The sequence below is a fragment of the Phoenix dactylifera genome, chromosome 8 (assembly GCF_051530095.1).
Source record: "Phoenix dactylifera cultivar Ajwa chromosome 8, Ajwa_hap1_PhDact_Kaust_v1.1, whole genome shotgun sequence".
Lineage (NCBI taxonomy): Eukaryota > Viridiplantae > Streptophyta > Magnoliopsida > Arecales > Arecaceae > Phoenix > Phoenix dactylifera.
Window position 1 is genome coordinate 20,231,351 of NC_143197.1, and position 26,051 is coordinate 20,257,401.

Genomic DNA, 26,051 nt, shown 5'->3' on the forward strand with positions numbered 1-26,051 from the left:
AAAATTAGAGGTATATGAGCGACACAACTCAATAAATAAATCTTCTACTATCTCATTGAGTCAAACATAAATTTTTGTATCTCAATGCATCATTTAAAAAAAATAACAACTATTACAAAATAAAACATTTCATAGTATAGTATATTAAAACAAGTCATAAAGCCAATCATACGTGCATAAATCATTCATATTTCGAAAACATAGTTCCTAGTATATAGCATAAATAAAATCATAAATTATTTACTATTGATCAAATTACTTCTCTCAGACTAAATACTAAGATCACTATGATACTCATGACAAGGCCGTAATCGACAAACATCAACTACTATTACCCGTTGGTAGGGTCGTATGCCAACCAATATTACTCACTGGCAGAATCGTTTGCCAACTATTATTACCTGCTGGCATAGTCATATGCCAACTACTATTGCCCGCTGATAGGATCGTATGCCAACTACTATTTTCTGCTGGCAAGATCATATAAAACTAAATATCGATCCACCCTACTTTCAGGGGCCATACATTGCTGTCTGAGAGCCTTTTTGCCATAGTCATTAAGACAATTTTTCATAAATCATATTTCATGAATCATATTTTTGTGAATCATACATGAATAAAATACTAAATGACTTTATAGAGTTCATAACCCATAAATAAGCACTTTACAGTAGAATAATTATGAAATTATCTTTTTCATAACATAAATATAAATTTCATAATATAGAGTTTATAGTTCACAAATAGGGCTTAACGGTAAAATAATCAGAGATTTATTAATTCACAATAAATTATGAGTTTCATAATATCGTATGCTTAATACTTAATTTTAAGAAAACATGATATCATCAATATTTAATACTTTTTTATATTTTTATAATACCTAAAAATAAGTAAAAATTTAAAAATTAGTAAAGAGTATAAGGCTTACTTACGTCATTCGTCTTAAATTTTCATTCGTCTTAAATTGTCAAACTTCGCTGGATAACTTTGCTGGACGACTCCGCTAGACTAATTTAAAATATTAATAATAAAATTAATTTCTAATTGATGACTTAAATAAAATAATAATTGATGACTTAAATAAAATAATATAAAAAGTTTTGACCGGGTGTATGGTGGTCTCGTGGAATATTTAACACAAATCTTCGTAGATGTGGTTCCAGAGACGTAAAGATGGAGAAAAATTAGTATCAGATGATCTATAGAATTCGGTTCTCCATGTATAATGGACAAAGACAGAATAGATAGGAGAATAAAGAGGCTTCCAGTCTTCCAGATATTTTTCTCCAAGGTCTTCACCGCTGTGGGAGGCTTCGCATGGGACGACCTGGGAATAGGGCGATAGAATTGATAGGGACGGGTGGGGCTTCCTATAAACGAGACTTCGGGGCGAATGGGATTTCATCAGCGATTTTTTTCCAAAACCATGGTTAACCATGGTTCGGGTACTTTTAAGTCCGGATCAGCTGTCTGTGGGTGACGTGGCCCCCCCTCTCTCTCTCTCTCTCTTTCTTTGTGAACCTGTGACTAGAGGTGGGCAACGGGCCGTGCCGGGCCGGCCCGGCCCAGGCCCCCCGGGCCCAAAAACTAAACGGGCCATGCCTGGCACGGCCCGTCCAGCACGGAAGGCCAGCCCGGCCCGGCTCCAGGCCCCTCTATTGGTGGGCCGGGCCGGGCACGGCACGCCACGGGCCGTGCCAGGCACGGCCCGTAACGGGCGCAAACGGGCCGTGCCAGGCACGGCCCGCAACGTCTCCAAACGGGCCGTGCCTGGCACGGCCCGTAACGGCTCCAGACGGACCGTGCCAGGCACGGCCCGTCTGGAGAGGGGGGAGGAAAATAGCCGTTTCCAACGGCTATTTTCGTGAAAATGACCCTTTTACCCCTCCCAACAGTCCAATAACGGCTGAATTGAGGGGTATTTTGGGAAAAATTTTTTTTTGGGCTTCTATAAATAGCCCATTCCTCCCTCATTCTCACCACACCAAACCTCTCATTCTCTCCTTCTCTACTGCTATTATTTCTTTCTTCTAAAGTGCTCTTCTAGCAATTTAATTTTTAGTTTGTTCAAGTGCTACACAAGAGGAGGTTCCTGTTGAGAAGAGAAGGTCGCTTCTGTTGAGAGCACAAGAGGAAGCTCGGAATCTCGGCTCTGCCTCTGCCCTCCGACCCTCTACTCAATTCCTCCTTGCGGTTAGTTTTTATTTTTTGAATTAATCATAGATATGTCATCTTTTGAGGAAAGTCAGTTTGGCATTCCTGTTTCTGAGGGAGAAGAAACTAATCCCCAACCCCCTGTTCCTAGTTCCTCTAGAACTGGTGAACCGAGTGAAGGTCAAACCTCTTCTCGTAAGAGGACTAGTACTGTATGGAATGAATTTGATAGAGTTATGGTTGAGGGAGTCTGGAAAGCTAAATGTAAAAAATGTGCCAAACTTTATAGTTGTAGTAGTAGTGGGGGAACAGGGCATTTAAAAAGACATCAAGAGAGTCATAGGATGTATGATTCTCATGCTCAAACTCAAAATACCCTTAATATACAAGGGGGATTACTTGTAGGTAATTTTGCATATAATCATGAAAATCAAAGAAAAGCACTTGTAAAATGGATAGTTAAGGATGAATTATCTTTTAGTTTATGTGAATCTTTTAATTTTGAAGAATATGTTCAATTAAACCTACAACCTGCTTACAAAAGAACTAGTAGGCGTACATTTAGAAGAGTAGCTATGACCAATTTTTTAGCAATGAAACAAAATTTAATTGAAACACTTTCTACTTTAAATGTAAAAATTTCATTAACTTCTGATATTTGGTCAGCATCTGTAGGTAGTAATTGTTTTATTGCCATTACTGCTCATTATATTGATAATGATTGGCAATTAAATAAACGTATTCTTGCTTTTCGTGCTTTTGATTTTCCACATTCTGGGCAACAAATTTCAAATATAATTTATCAAACTGCATGTTCATATAATATTAATGATAAAATTATGTCTATTACTTTTGATAATGCATCTAATAATAATTCTGCTGTTGTATTATTAAAAGACTCATTGCATCCCATATTAGATGGAAATTTACTGCATATTAGATGTGCATGTCATATCTTAAATCTTTCTGTTCAAGCTGGCATGGGCATGATTCAAGATGTGATTTCAAAAATTAGAAATGCAGTTTCTTTTATTCATGCTTCTAAATCAAGACTTCAAGAATTTAAGGAATTATGCATAAATCATGGTAAACGTTTTAAAAAATTTAAACTTAATGTAATTACTCGTTGGAACTCCACATATAGCATGATACATGATGCATACCCATATAAAAATTTATTAAGTGCATATATTAATGATCGTGGATTAGGATTTACATTGACTGAAACTGATTGGAATAAAGGAAAAATTTTGGAAGATTTTTTGCTTAGTTTTTATAATGCTACCAATGTTCTTTCTGGTATTTATTAGCCTACTTCATGTTCATTTTTACAACAAGCATATATAATTAGTCAAAAATTTGCAGAACATAGATATGATGATGTTTTAATGCCTATTATTGACCTAATGGAATCTAAATGGAATGAGTATTGGGACAGGATATGTCCTATGCATAACTTAGCTGCTGTATTTGATCCTAGAGTTAAATTAAATGGCGTGCTAATTTTACTTGATGCATACTCTGAAAATATGAATCAAGATGCTGAATCTGCTAAAGATGAGGTAAAAAAACTTCTTTATGATATTTATGCTATATATGATGAAAAAATTCGTGGATCTAGAACACAAATACAAACCTCTATTTCTCCTTCTAGTAGTTCTCGTTCGTCATCTATTTTTTCATTCATTGCACAGAGAAGACACACACATGCTTCAAGTTCCTCTTCATCTTCTTCATCTTTAAGTAGTGAACTAGAATTTTATTTACGAAATGATCTTCATTCTGCATATGATGAAAATCAAATAGAGAATCTAGATGTATTATCTTGGTGGAAGAGTGTTAGAAATCAATATCCTGTTATGTCTGCAATTGCACGCGATATTTTAGCTGTGCCGATGTCCACGGTAGCATCGGAATCCGCTTTTAGTGCAGGTCGGCGTGTTCTTGACGAAAAGAGAAGTAGGATGACGGGCGAAACGGAGGAGATGCTTCTCTGCTTCAAGGATTGGCTGGATGCTGAGGCAAGACTTCAAGATAAAGGTGGACATAATACAACATCCTCTGATGATGATGATACAAACACTACTGAAGACTGAAGACTGAAGACTGAAGACTGAAGAGTGAATACTGATTCACTGAATCACTGATGATTAGTAAGATTTCTTAATTTTTTATAATTGTACATTTTTATTGTATTCTGGAGGTCAGACCAAGGTCCAAACCTCGGCCCTTTCTTAGTTTCGTATTGTATTCTAGAGGTCAGACCAAGGTCCAAACCTCCCTTCATGTACCATTTTGATTTAAATTAATAAACTGGTAGGGGTCTATGCCAAACCCCCCACCATTAAGGTGGCTTTATATTCATAAATCATAAATTCTTAGTGTTCAATATTTATTAATTTATTAAAAAAATTTATGAAGCATTAATTTTTATCGGGCCGAGCCGGGCCCAGGCCCGGACCGTGCCAGGCCCGCGTGCCAGCCCGGCCCAGGCCCTTATGGGCCGTGCCGTGCTGGCCCGCGGGCCGTGCCGTGCTTGGCCCGCGGGCCTAGACCGGGCCGTGCCGGCCCAGGCCCGAAGCGGGCCGTGCCTGGCACGGCCCGCTGGCCAGGACCCTCTAGCCCAGCACGGCCCTCTCAAAGGGGCCGTGCCAGGCACGGCCCGGCACTGTAGCTGGCAGGCCGTGCCAGGCACGGCCCGCTTCATGCCGTGCCGTGCCGGGCCGTGGGCGGCCCGGCCCAGTGCCCATCTCTACCTGTGACTCCTTTGCCATTTTTCCCCCATCCTTCACCCCTTGAGCATGGTCCTACTTTAGTCTGCACCTCCAAAACGGATCCGTGCTCATCTCTTTATTTCTTTATGGCTCTACAGCTCACAAACTCTCGAAGGGTCGCTATGAATACGAGGAAGAGAGAGCTTACCTCGCAAGACTAAACAAGGCATTCAACACAATGGAGTCCTTGCTTACTCTCTTAGCTTACTCATGTCTCCTCTCATTCCCAATAGCTGTATTCTTGTGCGTCAAGGCCACCTGGCCAAGCCCGAGGCTCCCTCCTGGCCCGTCAAGGCTCCCAATCATCGGCAATCTTCATCAGTTGGGTGAGCATCCACACCGCTCGCTCCGGTTACTCTCGGAGAAGTATGGTTCCCTCATGAGCCTAAAGCTTGGTTTCATACCAACCATCATCGTATCCTCACGGGAGATGGCCTCCGAGATTCTAAAGACCCAAGATCTCGTCTTTTGCACCAGGCCTCCCCTCGTCGCCTTCAAGCGATTCTCTTATGGTGGACGGGACATGGGATTGTCACCCTACAGCGAACAGTGGAGACAACTGAGGAAGATTAGCATGTTAGAAGTCTTCAGTGCAAAGAGGGTGCAAGCCTTTCAGTCCATAAGGGAGGAAGAAGTGAACACCCTAGTACAAACTCTGTTAACGCAATCCTCGAGTGGTCCTGTGAATCTTAGTGAGATGTCTTTCTGCCTCTTTAACAATATCACTACTCGAGAAATCTTCGGCAGGAGGATTTCGGGTGATGGTGACTGCACGAGCAGCAAATACCATTCTCTCCTAAATGAGATGATGTCTTTACTGGGAGGGTTTTTTTTAGGGGACTTCTTTCCTTCGATGGAGTGGTTGGATGTGCTCACCGGGACGAGAGCGAGGCTCAAGAGGAGCTTCCTTGCCATGGATGAGTTTCTTGAGGAGGAGATCGAAAAGCACATCCATGGTGGAGGAAGCCCAGATGACTTCATTAGTGTTCTCGTCGGGCTTCAGAAGGATTTAAGCCTTGGATTCCCCCTCACCAGGGATCATATCAAAGGCATCGCCATGGTTAGTACCTTTGTCTCACTTCTTCCTTTACTTTGTAGAGCATACAGAGTGCTATGAGTTGTTCTATAAACCTACATGTGCAGAGGAATTATACAATTGTGCTATCATCTTTGAGACATCTGATAAAATTGGAACATAATGGTAATAGTAATAGCATCATCAACAACAACCTCCATAAATCATATATTAATTAAAATTATAATGAAATAAACCTTGTAGTAGCCACATATATTGCCAACCGGAGATGATAAGACTAGAGTTATCTCGTCTTCTTGCCAACCGGAGAGGATAAGAATACTCTTGGGGTCACGTAGTGATGCTCATGTGAGTGGAGGTCGCCGTACAGAACCAGATAAGATTATATCAGCAAAAAAATCAGGTTAGCTTTCGGCTTGGAGATCCAAAAGTCAGCACAGAAGCGCACATGCTAACTATTTGGCAACTTCCGAGTGGGACATGCGAGGTGTGGGAGGGTGGCCCCTAGAGGGGATTAGAAGGGATGACGAAATACTAGTTCAGCTCCCTATCTCATACTTTTGATTGCTTTTATAAGACGTGCACTACCTACAAATTCTGCACCATGTAGTTAATAATGATGCATAAATAATTTGTCCTATTCTAAATGTTTTTATTTTCCTCTCTTACACATAAACACTATATGATTATTATACATGCTTGTTTCTACATTGTCCATACAAATATATTTACAGCAGAGAAATCATGCTATATTGATTTCTCAAAAAAAAAATCAAAAAATTATTTTATATTTGATTTGATAATCACTTTTATACTTGGCAGGATGTGTTTGTTGGTGGATCAGACACCTCTGCATCTATCCTAGAATCGGGAATGACTGAGCTCATGAGGAACTCAATAGTTATGAAGAAAGCACAAGATGAAGTTCGAGGACTCCTTGGAAATAAAGGAAAGGTGGAAGAGGGTGATATTCAACAACTACATTATCTCAAGCTCGTAATTAAGGAAATTCTTCGGTTGCACCCCCCCGCTCCATTGCTAGCCCCTCGAGAATGCATGCAAGATTGCAAGATCAATGGATATAACATTCCTAAGAAGGTAAGGGTGTACATAAATGCATGGGCTATCAGCAGGGATCCTCGACATTGGCAAGATCCAGAAGCCTTCATCCCTGAAAGGTTCGAGAATAATGATATCAATTTCAAAGGGCAACATTTTCAGTTCATACCTTTCGGGAGTGGCCGGAGGATGTGCCCAGGGATGTCATTGGGTGTGGTTTCCGCAGAGCTTGCACTTGCCAATCTTCTCTATAGGTTTGATTGGGACTTGCCTGGTGGAATGAACAAAGAAGATATTGACATGGAAGAGCAATTTGGTTTGGTAGTTCGTAGGAGATCACCTCTTATTCTAGTAGCAACCCCAACATCTTTCGTTACCTAGAGCCTCCTCCATGAACCAAGCAAACTTATCTTGACTATCATGGTTGATTGCAAGTATAAAGGAGGATGGATCGATAAAAATATCTACTCTTATGGCAATAAATATGTTGGGGCTTTTGCCCAATCTCTTCCAAAAGAAAAAGGACTACGTATTATGAAGGTGGTCAATTTATGCATATATTTATGTATTTATGTGTGTATATTAAGTATGTAATCAATATGCTATTTTATACTGTTCGGGCTTGAATCCAGTCTAAAAGTTTAATGTGTTTGATTACATATCCAACCTATTCATATTCAGGTTTCAATCAGGTCTGGGTCAAGTACCAGGCCTATTTATTGGAGTGACAGACTAGTTAGCATATAGAGATATTCCATTTCTACTAGCAAGGTGGTTTAAAGAGAGAACTGCAAGCTTTTTTTTTTATAACAAATGCAACTGATTGGTTAATCATACAAATATATAATTCCAATTATCCTCCTAGCAGGACATAGCTATGCACCAAAGATTTTAGGATCCTACAACCATGACCAGATTCCATTATTCAAATTCCTCGCTTTAGTATCCAAAATAAAAAAAAATCCAAAAGAAATTGACAAATCAGTGATGATTTCAGGTTGGCTCATCATCCAAAGACTATAGAAGATCCATAGGATGCCATTCTGATAAGGACTTACAGCAAATATCTATGGCATTTTGCTAAGAAACTTTTAAGTATCATATAGTCTTCAAAATATATTAGAAAAGCAAGTCATGTCTCCTAACTAAAAGATCCACTTTTTTTGACTTATATATTAGTATCTATTTCCAAAAATTTTACATCAACACAAAGTTCTCAAGGATCATTGTATGCAAAACTTTGTGACATTTCAAATGTGTTCATCTAGCCTCTTTAAAAGAGATGACAGTACCGAGCTCCGTTTCTTGTCGTCTTAGTCGAGGATGAGCCAAGAATGTTAGTTGACGAAGATGCTGAGCATCTTGGTCAACCTCTTTTGACAAATTGGACTCTTGTTAAAATAGTCTTAAAAGAGAAACTACTCACAAATCCTACCATCTGATGCAGATGCACTAAGTCAATGGATGATTTGATTAACCATAGGTTGATGATAGAATGTACGAAAGGATCATCTAGCAAGCATCTCTAACTTTATTACGAGATCAATTTTTAGCTAATGATCTTGTCTACTATGTTACAAGTGCTTGGGATCAGAAAATTAAGACTTAAAAAACTTTGTAAGATATGCGAGACCAATTTTCTCAATTAGTCATACAAAATTTATGTTATACTTAAGTGTTTTAAATTATCTTGTATGTGCCAAAGACCTGGTCTAATGTATATGTCCATTATCACTATAGGTTATTTGCACTTGCCCTCTCAAGCTACCTCGATGGTCTTAGAGCATTGAGAGCAAACATGTAAACAAGTGCCACTACTCTCCCTTTGATACAACGTAGAGAAAAAAAGGAAGACATCACTCTTTCCTTTCTGTTCAATAGAAGAGCAGACAAAGCCACCCACTTTTATTAGAGAGAAGAATGTAGAAACCTGCCAAAAACAAAGAACGAATAGTAAACAATATTGCTAACAAACTAAATTTCTAATGAGGTTCCATAACTTTATTTATTTATTCTTTTTATGATTTAGGGAGGCAAAGAGAGCCAACCAACTTTATTAATAAATCATAGGAGGTTTACATTTGTAACAAAGGTGCAGTAGTTCCTAAGTGTAGAATGAAACAGCAATTTAGAGGTGAGAGAGAAGGACAAGAGAGGAGGGAGGTGTGAGTGTTCAAAACGACCCTTCTCCAAAAATTGTACCGATCGAGGTACTGTCCATACCAATCCTTTGTGCTAATAAAATTCTTCACCATTCCAAAAAGCTAGACGTTGACGGAATCATTTGTAAGCTTGATTTTTCCAAGGCTTTTGAAAGAATTCTCCCTCGCTACCTACTCAATGTATGACCCATCGTAACTTTCCACCGAGATGGATTGGATGGATTAGGATTTTTCTCTTCTCTTCTAAGGTCGCAGCTATAGTGAACGGTGAAATTGGTAACTAGATTTTTTGTCGGCAAGGCCCAAGGCAAGGTGACCCGCTCTCCCCCTTTCTCTTTTTACTTGCAATTGACCCTCTTTGCAGGATGCTCAGTCTCACCTTGTCGGCCCGGATCTTTGCTGGATTGGGTAACCCATAGATTTGCGGCTGCATTAGAACCCTCCAGTATGCAGATGATACCATGATCTTTGCACAAGTTAGGAAGGAATACTTGGCGCCCCTAAGGATTATTCTATACTAATTTGAATTAGCCTCTGCTCTCTCCATTAACTATCAGAAAAATACTATATCTGCCACTAGCCATAACATTTTTGTTGTGGAGGATTATGCTCGCTGGCTTAATTGTACCTTGGTTCCCACTCCCTTCAATTATCTTGGGCTACCTTTGAGTGGATGCAGGTCATGCAAGACAGACTTGATGGTTCTTCTATAGTCTATAGAGCCTACATTGGCCTCTTGAAAGGGAAAATTTCTATCCCTCGCTAACCGTCTTATCCTGGTCAATTCGGTGCTCACTTCACTACCTATCTACTTTATGTCTCTGTTCAAGTTGCCTTCTTGGGTTGTAAAAAGGATCAACGGGTTCAAAAGATCTTTTCTTTGGTTTGGTTCCTGTTCCACTAGTAGGTTGTCTTGTAAGGTGAATACGGTCTGTGTGCATAAAAAAGAAGGGGACTTGGGTTAAAGACATCAATTTGCTAAATACTGCTCTCCTTTTCATGTTGTGGGGGAGGATGCTCTCCATTGAGTTAGGGCTCTAGAAAATGCAAATTTATCTCTCTTATCACAAGAAGGTTCGACTTTTCATGTGTTGAAAGCCAAATAGAAGATGCTCCAGCTTGTAGCATGATGTAGTGAAAGAACTACCAGCATTCTAGAACTTGGTGCACTTGTAGATTGGAAATGAACTACATACTTTGTTCTGAAAAGATACTTGGCTTGGTGATGCTCTACTCAAGCTCATCTTCCTTCCTCCATACTCATTGAGTCGCAATAAGAGTGGTGTGATCGCGGAGTTCTTCAACTATGAAACCTAAAACTAGAACATCAAGCTGCCGACCAACCCATCCAATGACACCTAGTCTCAATTTGCTGTCCTCTTAGCATTATTAGCACAGGTGACCTTACAACAGGGGGATGACCGACTGGTCCGGAAGATAGGAAGCAGAGGTAACTTTTTCACATCCTCACTCTACTAATTGTTGAACCTGAGGGGTGTTACTTGCAGATTTACACCCACCCTCTGGAGCCTGTGCATCCCACATAAATTTAAATGCTTTCTATAGTTGGCCTGGCAGAAAAAACTGAACACAGGGGAGGCCCTTGGTAAAAAAGTTGGTAAAAATCTTGGTCCCTATGTCAACTCTAGTCAATGACCGAAAAGGTAGATCACATCCTCTCTATATGCCCGATCTATAGCTCTATTTGGAAAATGATCTACTCCCCCTTGGGCGTTCTACATCCACAAGCCATGTTAGATGTAAGTAGTCTGCGCAAGATCAATGAGCTTCTCCAAGAAATGTTGGATTCTGTTGGCCAGAATCTTAATAAAAATCTTGATGCAGCTATGACCAAGATTGAGGGGCCAAAAGTCAGAGGGAGCCTTCATTGCTTCCGTTTTAGGAATGAGGGTAAGCATAGCAAAATTGATCGTGGCGAGGTCCGTGTTGGACTCATGGAGCTAAGAGAAAAGTAGTAGAAGATCTTTTTGGACAAGATCTCAGAAGTGTTGAAAAAAGCACATGGTAAATCCATCTGGCCTTGGACTCTGGTCACATTTGAAGCTGAACACTGCCTCTTTGATCTCATCAAGGGAGAAAGGTGCATCAAGGCTTTTGAGATTGAAATTCTGGTGTGAATAGATAGCGTTCCAATTAAGATCAAACTGTATCAAAGATACCTTGGAAGTAAACCTTGAAGACCTTCTAAATATCCTTTCTTTCTTTCTGACACTTCTGTACTATCCTATTTGTAGCGGATAACGGCGGAGCTCGAGCATTGATGTGTATTCAAATTATAGGAGCTGATAATCATGGATATGCTCATATTGGTAACGTTATTGTTGCTGTAATCAAAGAAGTAGTGCCCAATATATAGAAATTTAGTTATATTTTCTATGGAGGCTTGCAAATTTATGAAAGAAAGCGGTGTTGCTATCACTCTCCGACAACCATTTAACCTTCACTCACTGCTTTCAATAAATTTCCTCCACTATGTAGATTTGGTGCAATTGAATCCTACAAAATTCTCTGAAATCTCTTTCGGAGTGGGTTAGGACATATCTCTCTTCCGACCTATCAAGATCTTGAATCTATAATAGTAACATTTTTTTTTTACTCTAGCCATTGCTTTGGTGTGTTTTGCCCATTTTTTGAGAGCATTTCTAGTAACCTTCAATTTTCGAACAAGATTTATAACTACATTTTCAACTGTGCAAGATGAGTTCCAAGCTCCCTCTAATAGCCTCATTAATACCTCCATATATAAGCCAACTTCTGTGTAATCTGAAGGGTGTCTAGACGTTGTGAAAGCCCGAGTGAGAAGTTCAACATAATGGGTGCATGATCTGAGCAAGGATTGGAAAGGGCTGACTGCACATCATTATGGCAGAGGTCATCCCAATCAATAGAGATCAAGATTCTAACTTGGCCAAAGTTGGATCATTTCTATGATTACTCCAAGTGAAATATTGGCCATTGAGGGGAAGATCAATGGGCTAACACAATCTAAAAAAGATATTAAGGCTTTTAGATTTTTCTAGCTTGTGGCTCCCCACTCCTTTCATGCAATTTAAAGGTCACATTGAAATAGCCCCCAATCACCCAAGGCCCACGCAAAGCAGCTTTAAGATGCAGCAGCTCGCTCCATTAGAGATTTTTTGGGCACCTTGATCCTTCGGCCCATACACAGTAGTAAAGATCCAATTGGTGTTGAGTACTCTATCGAACTAGCTGGCTGACACTAAAATCTGTTCTAGGGGTAGAGTGTGAAGGATGAGACCTGAAATCTGCTCTACATTGATGCCATGGGCTTGGTCCTCGAGAGAGGCAGCGACTAGGGTTGTCTTAGGAACACCGTAACCATGTACCAATGCTTTGCTCTTCCTCCTCGGAAACAACTTCACGGTCGCTAACTTGATGGGGTGGTGGGCTTTACGTCTCTGCTTTCTCCCAACGCCTGCCAAGGATGCTAAAATCGATGAGCAAGTAGGTGGTTCAGATGGCCCGACCGGCACAGAGATGCAAATGGGCCCCGCCGAGCATGGGTTGAGGTTGTCTTAAATTGTCTAAGAGCCCAACTTAATACAAGGTTCACCAGGAATGAAGTCTTGTAAAGTGGCCTGGCCCGATAAAAAGAAGAGCATGGTTCAACAGATCTAGGATGGGTAAAGGCATCGGGGGTTTTAGGCCGACTAGTAAGCTCCACAAAAAGGCTGAGTGGGTCAGTGAAACTGAATTGGATGGGTGACACAAGAGGGTTGGGCTAGGTATCCAGCAACTGCAGAAGAGAGGAAGGAGATTTGAATCCCATACCGCACGATCCAAAAGGTATCCCTCGATGATTTAAATTTGAATACGAGAGGATAGGGTCAGCGTCAGAGAGGTCGATAAGATGACGGGAGAGCTGTCGAGTGGCAGTTGTCTTAGGTAGGGGCCAGACTGAAGTTTCAATCCTATTTGAGTCGTAGGAGCGACAGACTTGTCGAGTTCTCAGGTTGACTCAATGATTTCTTGACTGTTTGCTGAGTACGCTGAGCTAGGGAAGATGGAGATGTGCCCTAGCTCCATGCCCACCAAGGATGGTGGCGATGGAGCGATTCCTAGAGGTGCAACCACATTCTCAGCTCACTCATTCGAGGTGCCTTTACTCCTAGGAAGATGGCTAGGCAAAGCATTGCTGTGGGACAGGCCAGACCCTTGGCTAGGCCCTTTGACAGAGACATCTTCTTAAAGAATAAGGAATTCTTGATGGTTCTAGAAGTTGTTGAGACCAAAACCACCAGTCACCCGTCAAAGAGCATTTGGGTTTCTGTAGAAGAGGAGAATATTCGACAGCTTGATTTGGGCCTTGAGGAAGAGGAGGTGGTCATTTCCTCCATCTTGAATTGACCAGGTCATAACACAAAAGAAAAAAATGCTTGTCTTGATCTCCCCTCTACGCTTTGGAAAGGAGGACTTCTCTTCTATTCAAAAAATCGGCAATAAAATGATTGCAGCCAAACATTCTAGGCTCCCAATTGTACCTGGAAGTGGAGAGTGAAGGCCCAATGTAAGTTGCATCGTGGAGACCCGTTTAATGTTGATGGTAGAAACCTCAATAATGCCGACGCACAAGAAGTAGCTAAGCTATTCTCTTAAGGAGTCGTCCACCAGCAAGAAAGCTTGAGGTAGAGCTGGCCTCTCCTTGATGTCTATGCTCCTAGGGGAATGACAGCATCTGAAAGTAAGGTCAAAAGCTCTACAAAAGAAGCACAAAACTGGATTCATACATTCACTTTTCAGATGCCTCACCTCTCCTGATCACCTAGAACAATGACCTTTCTTAAAGAAGAGGGAGCAAGGGCTGGTAGATGATGCAGAAGCACACCGAGCAGAGAAATTACTATGGGTCCATCTACCTTGGAGAGGAGGTTTTGAGGAGTAAAAAGGGTGTGCCTTGAGGATAGCTGCATATGTAGGTCTTCTGCCAAGGATGCCATCTGAGGTAGGGGGTGGCTGGGGTTCATTATGAGGGGGAGTAAGTGGAGGGTGAGAAAACTGTTGGTATGAGTCTCTCTCAACCAGCCAAGAATGGAAAGAACCTATTTAGAAATCCTTTCATTCAGGGATTCCTAACCGTGGGTATGAGCCCCTCCATCAACCGAACATGGAAGAAACAGATATAGAAACTTCTTCATTCGGGAATTCATAGCTAAATGTAGCTATAAATACTTTATGGAATTACTAAATTTAGGAATCCCTTTATGCTGGGATTAATAGTTTCCTAAAATAGCTTTTCTTGTATCTCTATAAATGTATATTCATTCTTTACGGAAAAAAAAACAGAGAAAGAAATTTTACATGGTATCAGAGCAGGTTCTGAATCTCAATGAGTGTCGTGGAGTCAATGGTCAGGCCGGAGATTACCTCACTCATTAAGAGTTCATGATCCTTCTCCTTTTTCTGTGTCTTTCAGGCAGGGATCAAGTTTCTGCTCGGCTCTCATGGCGGACTCCACCGAAAGCATCCTTGATAATCTAACGTCAAAGATGACGGAGGCTTTGTCAAGGGTCCATACCTCCCCCTCTTCCATCATTGATTCCCCGATGGTTCCAATCAGCATCCAGCTTGATGGTTCCAATTATGGATTATGGTCCCAGGTTGTTGAGATGTACATCTCAGGAAAGGACAAACTGGGATACATCAATAGAGATTTGATCGGTTCTTTCAATTTTAAAAATAAACCACGCAATAGCACGTATCCAGTAGGATAGTGATTACGGGTGTCGGTCCACAGGGATTGAAGAATAAGTTATTTTTCTTAAAAAAAAAAATCAAGAAGAAGGATTTGCTAATTGGATTTAACTAAATTAAACTATGAGTGCGAATTGAAATTTATCAGAGTAAATAGATCTAGGGTTTGGAATCCACCACATAGCATTGCATCAAGGAATGTGTTCTTGATTTTTTGTCTTTTGGAGAGGCATGCAATTTGGCTACAAGCCTTTTAAAATAAAATCATAAAGAGTGTTAGGAAGATCCATCTTCGGTGTAGCATGAAGTGTCTACCTAAGTATGTTAATCTAGGATGCATCACACTTCATCTTCCTAGGCATGGATCATCTTAGACTACTTTAGCAAACATGATTAGTGACTAGCATGCTCAAAGTTTAAATATCATAAAGAAATATTTCATTGAAAATAAGAATTTAAACAAGCTCCAAAATAATAAAAAAGTAAAAACTACAATTGCCCTGATACATTGCCAGGGCTTCATCCAGCCCTAGATTGGACGTTTAGCCGAGCATGGCTTCTGGATGACCTCCCATCTTCAAATGAAAGCCTTCACCTCCCATTATTCCCAAAATATCACAAAATATTCTCTTCCCCCCCTCTCTCTCTTTTTTTAATTTCTTTCTCTGGTTCCCTCGGCTTTCTTCTTCTTTTTCTTCACCGAAACAGGGGTTCCTCCTCTGTTCTTCCCACCGTCGCCTCCCCTTGCCACCCCGCCCCCCAGCTCCTTATATAGATCCCCTCATCATATCAGCCAGCAAGCACGTGGAGAGGAGGGGAAAACGGACGTGATCTGTGAGGCGGATGCTTGGGATTTCAAATCCGGAAGAGAGCTGGTCTGCCGGTGATGCGTGGGATGATTGCTTGCGGATGCTGGAATTGGGGAAGAGCTGCAGACGGGCGCCGATCCGGAAGGAGGACGGCGTGATTGCTGGGGTGCCGGTTTGATTGCAGACGGCCGGATCAGTGGAGCTGGCCGCGGGATTCCGAGAGGTTGACGTGCAGAATGAGCTAGGGCGTGGAAGAAGAAGATCACGGTTTGCTGATTTGGGAAGGAAGGAGATGCTGCAGGATGAGCTGGAGGAGTCGGGAGCGAAGCGGTGGTATCGGGTTGAGCAGCCAAAGCTGTCAGGCGAGCAGTGGTCCCGAGTAGTTCAGTTCAATCAGACCCGCAAGGAAAGAAGCGGGCCCCCAGTTGTACATGAAGTTGAGGTAGCAGCGGTACAAACAAGAAAGCAACGGCAGACATTGCCCGTTAAAGAAGATAAAGGTTTTGTGGCTGCAGCTTGGATTACAGTCTGTGAGTGAGGATACGTATCGTATGGAGAATTCGCATGGAGCCTTACATCCCGCCGTCACTTAAATAGAATTTTTTCCTAGTGGGGGACTTGGGAGGAGCCGAAGAAGAAGGTGGCCAGATCCGTGGGGTGATACGCTGGGAGCCTGTCTCGGACGCTCGGAACGGCAACGCGGAGGCGGGGATGCAGGCGGAGAAAGAGGCGGAGGAACGGGAGGTTGGCTGCACCGCATGGAAGATTGCGTGGAGGGTCTCTCAGGCGACGTCATCTCGGCCGTGATACACTGCGGGGAGCGGGGGAAGAAGATGAACAGTGGGGTTTATATATTTTATTTTTTTTTGTAACACTGTTCATATGAACAGTGTTTTCACGGGACACTGTTCATATGAACAGTGAATCCAGTAATTCTTCCCGAAATTATTTTTATTTATTTTATTACATTTATTATTTTCTTTCTTCCTTTTTTTTGTTTTAAAATTATAAATTTTATATGAAGGCAGGTAAGGAATTGGTTGGAAATTGACTTTGGGTTTGAGGTGGGTCATGATCGTTGCTTTGCTTGAACTTATTTTCGAGCCCAATGTCATTTAAATTTAATTCTTGCTAAACTGCTTCAGACCGGACTCGACAAGACTAAAAGTAGGACCGTGACTTAATAAAAAAGGGTTAATCAAACCTTTTTCTTCATACAAGAATAATTATCTAATCAGGACCAAAAGCTATTTAATCATAGCCTTAGCTTGATTACAACTCCATTAGGTTACTAAACTGGGTTAACACAATCTCCTCCTTATATGTTTTCATGAAAGATCACAACCAGAAGAGAGACAAATTCAGAGTCTGTTTTAAGAAAAGTATTATTTACCTCTTACCATTTTTAAATTTATTTCAAAGTTTATTTAATTTCATGGTAAAATATGTATTTATCAGTTTAGGAACATTGATAAGTGCTATGGAAAGATAACTAAATTATAAATTATTAAGCACTTATCACACCCCCAAACCTATGTTTTGCTAGTCCTCGAGCAAAATAAAATTAGAGAAAAAAAACTCTAACTCACTTTCGCAGGCATCGCGATTGCATTTACCATATGCAATAAGGCTTTAAACCCCTAGGTTACCCTAGTGGACGAGTTATAGTCTCGTGAGGGTTTCCAGTGAAGATACCCACAAACTTCAATATCATTTATTGTTATGATTATTTTTTTTTTTGTAAATCGATTGATCTATAAAGTGAAAATCAAATTCCAAATGCATACTAGCTAAGAATTTCAAAAACTCTCTCTCTTTTTTTATTATTAAAATCTAATTTAAGATACATAAATAATAAGAATTTTAAAGCACACACGGTTTTATTTACTAAGTCAGCCCAAATTCTAGGTTAGTATGCAATCTAAGTTAAAGTTATTAAGTTTTCATTTAGAGAGTTGTAAGACTCATTTATACTGGGGTGCTCGGTGAAATCTGGACCGTACACAAGCTAAGGGTTCGGATCTCCAAAATATTACTAATACTAGTAGTTTCCAAGGATTGGTCGAAAGGACCTGCTCACTGATTCAAAATCATCTTATCCGCAGATTTTTGAGAGTTGTGGATGTTTACTTTAGTACCTCACGGGCTTTATCTGTAATATTCCAGTTTACTCAAATTTTTACAACAACGGCTTTCACACTATTGTCTTTTTCAAGGTCAATACAGAGTTTTTTTTTAAAGATATATAAATTATGCACTTTTACTCTTGTGGTGATTTCTCCGTGTAACGAGCAGTCAGTCGACAACTCTCACACCAGTTGGCATAAGGTGTCGGGCATCAAGACTCCCCTACGGACTTATGCTCGGAGTCCTCATCACAAGCCCACTTGACCTTTGACAATAGGTAGCCCTTTTCGATGTTCCTGACTAAATTCATTTTTATTGATGATTTTTTTTTTAATTAGATAAGTATGATTCATCAGGGTCCAAGGTTGCTACTATACTATCAACATATTGTCGAGCCTAGACCTTAGAAGGGTCGGCCAGTGTGTAGTAAAATTCCAAAGTATTAATTAGCTTACAACTCCCTAAGAGAGACTTAATAAAAAAACTTAAATTTGTATTACTTCCGACTAGTCATTGGGCTTTTTAGATTTTATATACCTTGTGTATTTATCATTCTCGCATAAATGTATAGAAATTAGGTTTTAAAAATAAAAACTTTTTTTTTTATTTTTAAATTTATTATTATTATTATTTTATGAACACAAATTTTTTTTTTTTGAATGAAAATCAAGATGAATACCCCTAAACCTAAACCTGACATTGTGAAGTGAAAACGAATGCAAGAGATGCAAACAAAACCAAAAATGCTTAAAAATACTTAAACATAACCCCCAAACCTAAACCTAACATTGTCCTCAATGTTAAAAAAAATCTAAGAGAATTGGGTTGCCTCCCAACAAGGGCTAAGTTTATTATCTTCAGCCAGACACAGTGAGGTAGTTTTTGCATCTCCTTCATGAGGTCATCTATTTTGTCTATTATAAAACACTCAACTTCCCTCGCGGGTTGGTCGGCCGCATTGAACACATTTAATTTTACCTTCATGTTTCCAAATGATATGTTCATTACCCCCGTTCTACAATTGATGCACGCATTGGCTGTTGCTAAAAAGGGGCGCCCAAGGATCACGGAGATTTGTTTCTTAGGATTAGGTTCATGTTCCATATCAAGGACGATGAAATCTACTGAAAAATAGAATTTGTCTACCTTGACAAGAACATCTTCAATTATCCCACGTGGAGTTTTTACAGATCGATCAGCCAATTGAAGGGATACCGAGGTTGGTTTTAACTCACCTAACCCAAGTTTCTCATAAACTGAATAAGGTAAAAGGTTGACACTTGCCCCTAGATCTAAGAGTGCTAGATCAATGAAATTATTTCCTAAGACACAGGAGATGGTGGGAGCACCAGGATCTTTGAATTTCGGAGGAGTGTTGTGTTGGAGAATAGAACTCACTTGCTCAGTTATGAAGACCTTTCTAGGCACATGTGTCCTAGATTTTCGCTTTTGGGTACAAAGGTCTTTGAGAAATTTGGCATAGGAGGGAACTTGTCTAATAGCATCAAGAAGCGGAAGGTTGATTTTAACTTGTTTGAAAACCTCCATCATCTTCTCTAGTGAAGTTCCTTTTTTGCCAAAGGGAGAGGGTGAATTAAGAGCTTCAGAAAATGGGGCCTTTGGGATGTGAGTTTTGGCAGAAGGTGGACTAGCTGAAGAAGAAGAAGAAGTTTTTAGATTTTCATTTGACACATTTTTATCCTCTTCTTCACCTTCCTTATTATTATCCTCCCCAATCTTATTGTCTACTACACGTCCACTCCTTAGGGTAGTCAAAGCATTGGCTTGTTCATGATGAATTGTATTTAGTTGATTTTCTTGAGCTATGTATTCTCCCCTAGGATTACTTAGTGATTGGCTTGGAAGCTTTTCTTCCTCTCGCTTGTTCAGTGCATTAGCTAGTTGCCCCATTTGGAATTCTGGCTTGGCGATTGATTGCATGTGAGAGTGCACCAATTGTGTAATGGTTTCCAAATCTTGAAGGGCGTTCAACACTTTCTCCTCAAAAGCTGTGTTTCTTTGGGGTGGAGGAGGAGTGTGTTGAAATTGAGTCGAGGGACGGTAGGGATGAATATTTTGTGGGGTTTGAAAATTTTAGGAGTAGGGTTGGGCAGTATTCGAAGCTTGCTGCTTCCAAGAAAAGTTTGGATGATTCCGCCATTCCGGGTTATATGTATTGAAAAATGGGTCATTACCCGGTCTGGGCTGTGTTTGAGCAGCATTGATGTGTTCTTGCACGAGTTTGAGGAATTGGGGCGCTGAGGGGCACTCATGAATAGGGTAGGATGGGCTAGAACAGATAGTACACACTTGTGCTTGGGAAGAGTTAATGAAATGCCCACCTATCATCAGTTGGTCAATCTTATGGGACAATGCATCTACCTTGCTAGACAGGTCCATAGAATGACTTATTTCACAAATGGTCCCTTTTCTTTGAGAACTCGGGGGTGCTTGACGAGAACAGAAAGCATGGTGGAGGGAGTTTTTATTAAGATTTTCAAATAATTGCCATGCTTCATGCTCATTTTGAAGCATAAAAGTCCCCCCCGCATGCAGCATCGATCATCTGACAGTTTCGTTCAGTCAATCCATCATAGAAACATTGCACTAACTGCCATTTAGGTATTTGATGATGTGGGCATTTATGGATTAGGTCCCAAAATCTCTTCCAAGTTTCATGAAATTCTTCTCCCTCGGTTTGGGAGAAGCTTGTAATGGCACGTCTAAACTGGTTCGTTCTTCCTATGGGAAAGTATTTTTTAAGAAATTCTTGTTGCATTTGATCCCAAGAACGAATCGAGTTAGCTTCTAAAGAATTCAGCCATTGTTTGGCTCTATCTTTAAGGGAGAAGGGGAATAATCTAAGTTTCAGAGCATCATCAGTGAAGTTCTGAATCTTGACAGTGGTGCAAATCTCAAAAAATTCATCTAGGTGTTTATATGGGTCTTCATTGGTGAGCCCATAAAAAGATGGGAGCATTTGGATCACACTAGACTTTATTTCATATTGTACAGCTGCTACTTCAGGTAATCGAATGCAAGATGGGAAAGTGTAAATGGTGGGAGTAAAGTACTCCATCAGGAGTTTGGGTTGTTCTTCAGCCATCTCAGGAGGTGGGGATGATTTTAATGTTCTGATCTCAGCTCGAATATTCCTAAGGGTCCGTTCTATTTCACGGTCAAAAGATAATAGGTCACGTACTCTAGAACGACTTCCTTGTATACACTAGTACTTGATCAGTCAAGCATGCAAATAAAATAAAAAAAATACATTAATCCTTGTATTTGCCCTAAAATCACTAGACAGCTCCTAACTGGTTTGAAGAGGGCACCTAAGCCTCCAATCTGATTTAATGAACTGAGTTGACCAGGTAAGCTCCCAGGTAAGTGGAGGGGTCACAATGCGTTCGCAAAAGTCCCACTTAAAACCCACTTGCCTCGAACAGATGAACTGTCTTCCTTATAGGGACAAAGCTTGCCTAGACATCAACTAAGCCATAGAGCGAAATTGGTGCAACTTTCGGTGATCTTCGTCCTATTGAGCTCGAATGTCCCTAGGAGCCAACATCTAATTGATTTTAATTAAAGTGACACTATGTGAGATTGAGTTCACCTAAGTTGGGCAAGAGTCCGGTGATGAAATTCGGCTCTTATCTTGTTGGGGTGATTGCCCTTACTAAGTGCAGATTAATTGGTGTATGTGTATCAGACATGCATTCACAATTTTGCTGAAATTAAAATTAAACAATCACCACAAAATGTTAAGCTAATAATCAATTTAAACAAGAAAGGTTTAGAGGTTACCAAAGAAAATTTCCCCAGCAATTTAAAAAAAAAATTTAGGCAAACCTCTACAGCATTCCTTTTCCAGCAATTCTTCTTTTGATCATCCCAGATTTTTTTCTCGATTCCTGAACAAATAGTATAAAAAAAAAAATAAAAATTAGTGAGAGAGAAAGAGGAGATAAGAAAAGTAACAATAATAGAAAATAATTTTTATTTTATTTTAGATATATATATGTGGAATTTTTTTAATTATTTTTTTTAATGATAGGAAAAATAACTATGCTAGCAATCCCCGGCAACGACGCCAAAAATTGATCGGTTCTTTCAATTTTAAAAATAAACCATGCAATAGCACGTATCCTGTAGGATAGTGATTACGGATGTCGGTCCACAGGGATTGAAGAATAAGTTATTTTTTTAAAAAAAAAATCAAGAAGAAGGATTTGCTAATTGGATTTAACTAAATTAAACTATGAGTGCGAATTGAAATTTATCAGAGTAAATAGATCTAGGGTTTGGAATCCACCACATAGTATTGCATCAAGGACTGTGTTCTTGATTTTTTATCTTTTGGAGAGGCATACAATTGGGCTACAAGCCTTTTAAAATAAAATCATAAAGAGTGTTAGGAAGATCCATCTTCGGTGTAGCATGAAGTGTCTACCTAAGTATGTTAATCTTGGATGCAGCACACTTCATCTTTCTAGGCATGGATCATCTTAGACTACTTTAGGAAACATAATTAGTGACTAGCATGCTCAAAAGTTTAAATATCATAAAGAAATATTTTATTGAAAATAAGAATTTAAACAAGCTCCAAAATAATAAAAAAGTAAAAACTACAATTGCCTTGATACATTGCTAGGGCTTCATCCAGCCCTAAATTGGACGTTTAGCCGAGCATGGCTTCCGGACGACCTTCCATCTTCAAATGAAAGCCTTCACCTCCCATTATTCCCAAAATATCACAAAATATTCTCTTCCCCCCCCTCTCTCTTTTTTTTATTTCTTTCTCTGGTTCCCTCGGCTTTCTTCTTCTTTTTCTTCACCGAAACAGGGGTTCCTCCTCTATTCTTCCCACCGTCGCCTCCCCTTGCCACCCCGCCCCCCAGCTCCTTATATAGATCCCCTCATCATATCAGCCAGCAAGCACGTGGAGAGGAGGGGAAAACAGATGCGATCTGTGAGGCGGATGCTTGGGATTTCAAATCTGGAAGAGAGCTGGTCTGCCGGTGATGCATGGGATGATTGCTCGCGGATGCTGGAATTGGGGAAGAGCTGCAGACGGGCGCCGATCCGGAAGGAGGACGGTGTGATTGCTGGGGTGCCGGTTTGATTGCAGACGGCCGGATCAGTGGAGCTGGCCGCGGGATTCCGGGAGGTTGACGTGCGGAATGAGCTAGGGCGCGGAAGAAGAAGATCACGGCTTGCTGATTTGGGAAGGAAGGAGATGCTGCAGGATGAGCTGGAGGAGCCGGGAGTGTTGAGAGGAGCCGAAGAAGAAGATGGCCAGATCCGTGGGGTGATATGCTGGGAGCCTGTCTCGGACGCTCGGAACGGCAACGCGGAGGCGGGGATGCAGGCGGAGAAAGAGGCGGAGGAACGGGAGGCTGGCTGCACTGCGTGGAAGATTGCGTGGAGGGTCTCTCAGGCGACGTCATCTCGACCGTGATACACTGCGGGGAGCGGGAGAAGAAGATGAACAGTGGGGTTTATATATTTTATTTTATTTTTTTAACACTGTTCATATGAATAGTGTTTTCATGGGACACTGTTCATATGAACAGTGAATCCAGTAATTCTTCCCGAAATTATTTTTATTTATTTTATTACATTTATTATTTTCTTTCTTCCTTTTTTTGTTTTAAAATTATAAATTTTATATGAAGGCAGGTAAGGAATTGGTTGGAAATTGACTTTGGGTTTGAGGTGGGTCATGATCGTTGCTTTGCTTGAACTTATTCTCGAGCCCAATATCATTTAAATTTAATTCTTGCTAAACTGCTTCAGACCGGACTCGACAAGACTAAAAGCAGGACCGTGACTTAATAAAAAAGGGTTAATCAAACCTTTTTCTTCATACAAGAATAATTATCTAATCAGGACCAAAACCTATTTAATCATAGCCTTAGCTTGATTACAACTCCATCAGGTTACTAAACTGGGTTAACACAATCTCCTCCTTATATGTTTTCATGAAAGATCACAACCAGAAGAGAGACAAATTCAGAGTCTGTTTAAGAAAAGTATTATTTACCTCTTACCATATTTTAAATTTATTTCAATGTTTATTCAATTTCATGGTAAAATATATATTTATCAGTTTAAGAACATTGATAAGTGCTATGGAAAGATAACTAAATTATAAATTATTAAGCACTTATCAATATTACCCCCAACCCCCAGAATCCGACCCATCCTTTCGTAAGTGGCGCACTGAGAATGCCATAGTGAAAGGTTGGTTGATCAATTCCATGGACCAATCATTGGTCGTGAACTTTATTCGCTATCCAACGGCTAAGCAGGTATGGGATTTTGTTGCTACTACATACTTTGATGGAATTGACACCTCTCAGGTATACGAACTCAGACGTCGTGTATCTCGAATGAAACAAGCAGGTGGATCTATAGAAAAATATTATAACAATCTATAGGGTTTGTGGCGAGAGATCGATTTTCGTCGACCAAACCCAATGAAATGTGTAGTTGACATACAAAGCTACAACTCCATGTTACAGGAGGAGCGAGTATACATCTTTCTTGACGGACTAAATGATCGATTGGATCATGTTCGGAGTGATGTCCTTCAGCTGAAACCTTTCCCTTCAATTGAGCAGGCATATGCTCACGTTCGAAGGGAAGATCTCCGACAATCCGTGATGATATCGGGAGCAGAAGAAGTGGCGAGTGGTGCTGTTATGGCCATCAAAGGCGTGAAATCTGGCTAGTCACAAAAGTCTGGATCCTTCTCCAGATCCAAAGGTCATTCTGATGGGAATAAGTGCACTCACTGTGGGGGTACAAAACATACTCGGGAGACTTGTTTCAAATTGCATGGTTACCCAGACTGGTGGCACGAATTACAAGCCCAAAAAAACCAAGATACTCCTGCAACTAAAGACATCCCAGGTCGAGCAGTGGTGGCTACAGCTGGAGATCAACTCTCCCTTATTCCCATGACAGAACCGTCTACCTCAACTCCAGATCAAGGTAATTGTGGTCAAGGTTTTTGCAACTCTACTACTCGGCATAATGATGCTTGGATTATTGACTTCGGAGCGACGGATCATATGACATTTGATCCAAATGACTTCTCAAACACAACTCAGCCGCGGAGGACCTGCATTGCCAATGCCAATGGGGCCACGTACCCAGTCACCGAGGCTGGAACCGTACCCCTATCTCCCTCTCTCTCTCTAGCTCACACACTTCTTGTTCCATCTCTTTCCAACAAGTTGATCCCTGTGAGTCAAGTTACTGAAGATTTTAATTGTGCTGTGCTGATATACTCTACCTTTTGTCTTCTTCAGGATGTTCTCAGCAAGGAGATTATTGGGCGTGGTACTAAGAGGGGGGGGGGGGGGGGGGGGGCTGTACTACCTTGATGACTTCAGTCCAGGCAGAGCTAATCATACGCACCATCAAACTCGTAGCCATGAACGGCAGATTTGGCTATGGCATAGGCGCTTGAGGCACCCATCTTTTGGTTATCTTCAGCATCTACTCCCATCTTTATTTTCTCATGTGAAGCATGTGGACTTTAAATGTGATACATGTATCAAGGCTAAAAGCCAACGGGTTTCTTATCCAGTTAGCTTGAATAAAGCTAACTCTCCATTTGCTTTGGTACACTCCGATGTGTGGGGACCATCCCCGATACCCACTTCCTCTGGTCATTGTTGGTTTGTTATTTTTGTCGATGATTGTACTCGAATGACATGGCTATATCAGCTAAAAACCAAAGACGAAGTCTTCACTATTTTTCAAGCCTTTCATGTCATGGTTCAGACACAATTCTCCTCCAAGATAAAAATTCTTCGTTCCGATAATGGTGGAGAATTCATCAATCAAAGATTTCAGGCCTATCTCCGCCATCATGGCCTCCTCCATGAGACCTCATGCTCCCAAACACCTCAACAAAATGGTATCGCCGAGAGAAAAAATCGGCATATTTTGGAAACATCCCGTGCACTGCTTCTTGGTGCAATGGTGCTGCACTGCCATTGGGGGGATGCTGTGGCTACTACTGTATACTTAATCAACCGTATGCCATCTAAAGTTCTACACTTTAAAACCCCCTTACAGATCCTCTCTACCTATATATCTCTTCCTTCAATCTTGATGTTTCCTCCTCGAATTTTCGGGTGTGTTGCTTTTGTCCACCTCCACAAGAATCAACGTACCAAAC

At 40.7% G+C, this 26,051-nt stretch overlaps 2 protein-coding genes, 1 long non-coding RNA gene and 1 other non-coding gene across 4 annotated transcripts in view; 3 read left to right on the forward strand and 1 right to left on the reverse strand.

Annotated features, from left to right (window-relative positions):
* Window positions 1-4,938: 4,938 nt before the first annotated feature.
* On the forward strand, window positions 4,939-7,639 carry LOC103698842 (cytochrome P450 71A1-like). Its single transcript, XM_008780893.6, has 2 exons — window positions 4,939-5,991; window positions 6,790-7,639. Exons 1-2 carry the CDS (start codon window positions 5,110-5,112, stop codon window positions 7,405-7,407), a joined length of 1,500 nt encoding a protein of 499 aa, XP_008779115.4. The 5' UTR covers window positions 4,939-5,109; the 3' UTR covers window positions 7,408-7,639.
* Window positions 5,724-26,051, forward strand: part of LOC120110237 (cytochrome P450 71A1-like) — a 36,956-nt gene continuing 16,628 nt past the window's right edge. Inside the window, exon 1 of the mRNA XM_088703006.2 lies at window positions 5,724-5,756. The gene's annotated coding sequence lies outside the window, so the exon portion shown is untranslated. The remainder of the gene's footprint in view (window positions 5,757-26,051) is intronic.
* LOC148702729 (uncharacterized) lies at window positions 12,389-14,085 on the reverse strand. Its single transcript, XR_015967638.1, has 3 exons — window positions 13,980-14,085; window positions 13,712-13,887; window positions 12,389-12,645 (listed from the first exon to the last, which is right to left on the reverse strand). It is a non-coding gene; the product is annotated as an uncharacterized LOC148702729 (long non-coding RNA).
* Window positions 20,482-20,587, forward strand: LOC148702730 (small nucleolar RNA R71). Its single transcript, XR_015968499.1, has one exon. It is a non-coding gene; the product is annotated as a small nucleolar RNA R71 (small nucleolar RNA).

What these genes read in the sequence shown, in the direction of transcription:
- LOC103698842 (XM_008780893.6), top strand. Translation starts at nt 5,110, where the DNA reads ATGGAGTCCTTGCTTACTCTCTTAGCTTACTCATGTCTCCTCTCATTC. An exon ending in ATATCAAAGGCATCGCCATG is followed by an intron (nt 5,992 to 6,789) that starts GTTAGTACCTTT and finishes TATACTTGGCAG; the next exon opens with GATGTGTTTGTTGGTGGATC.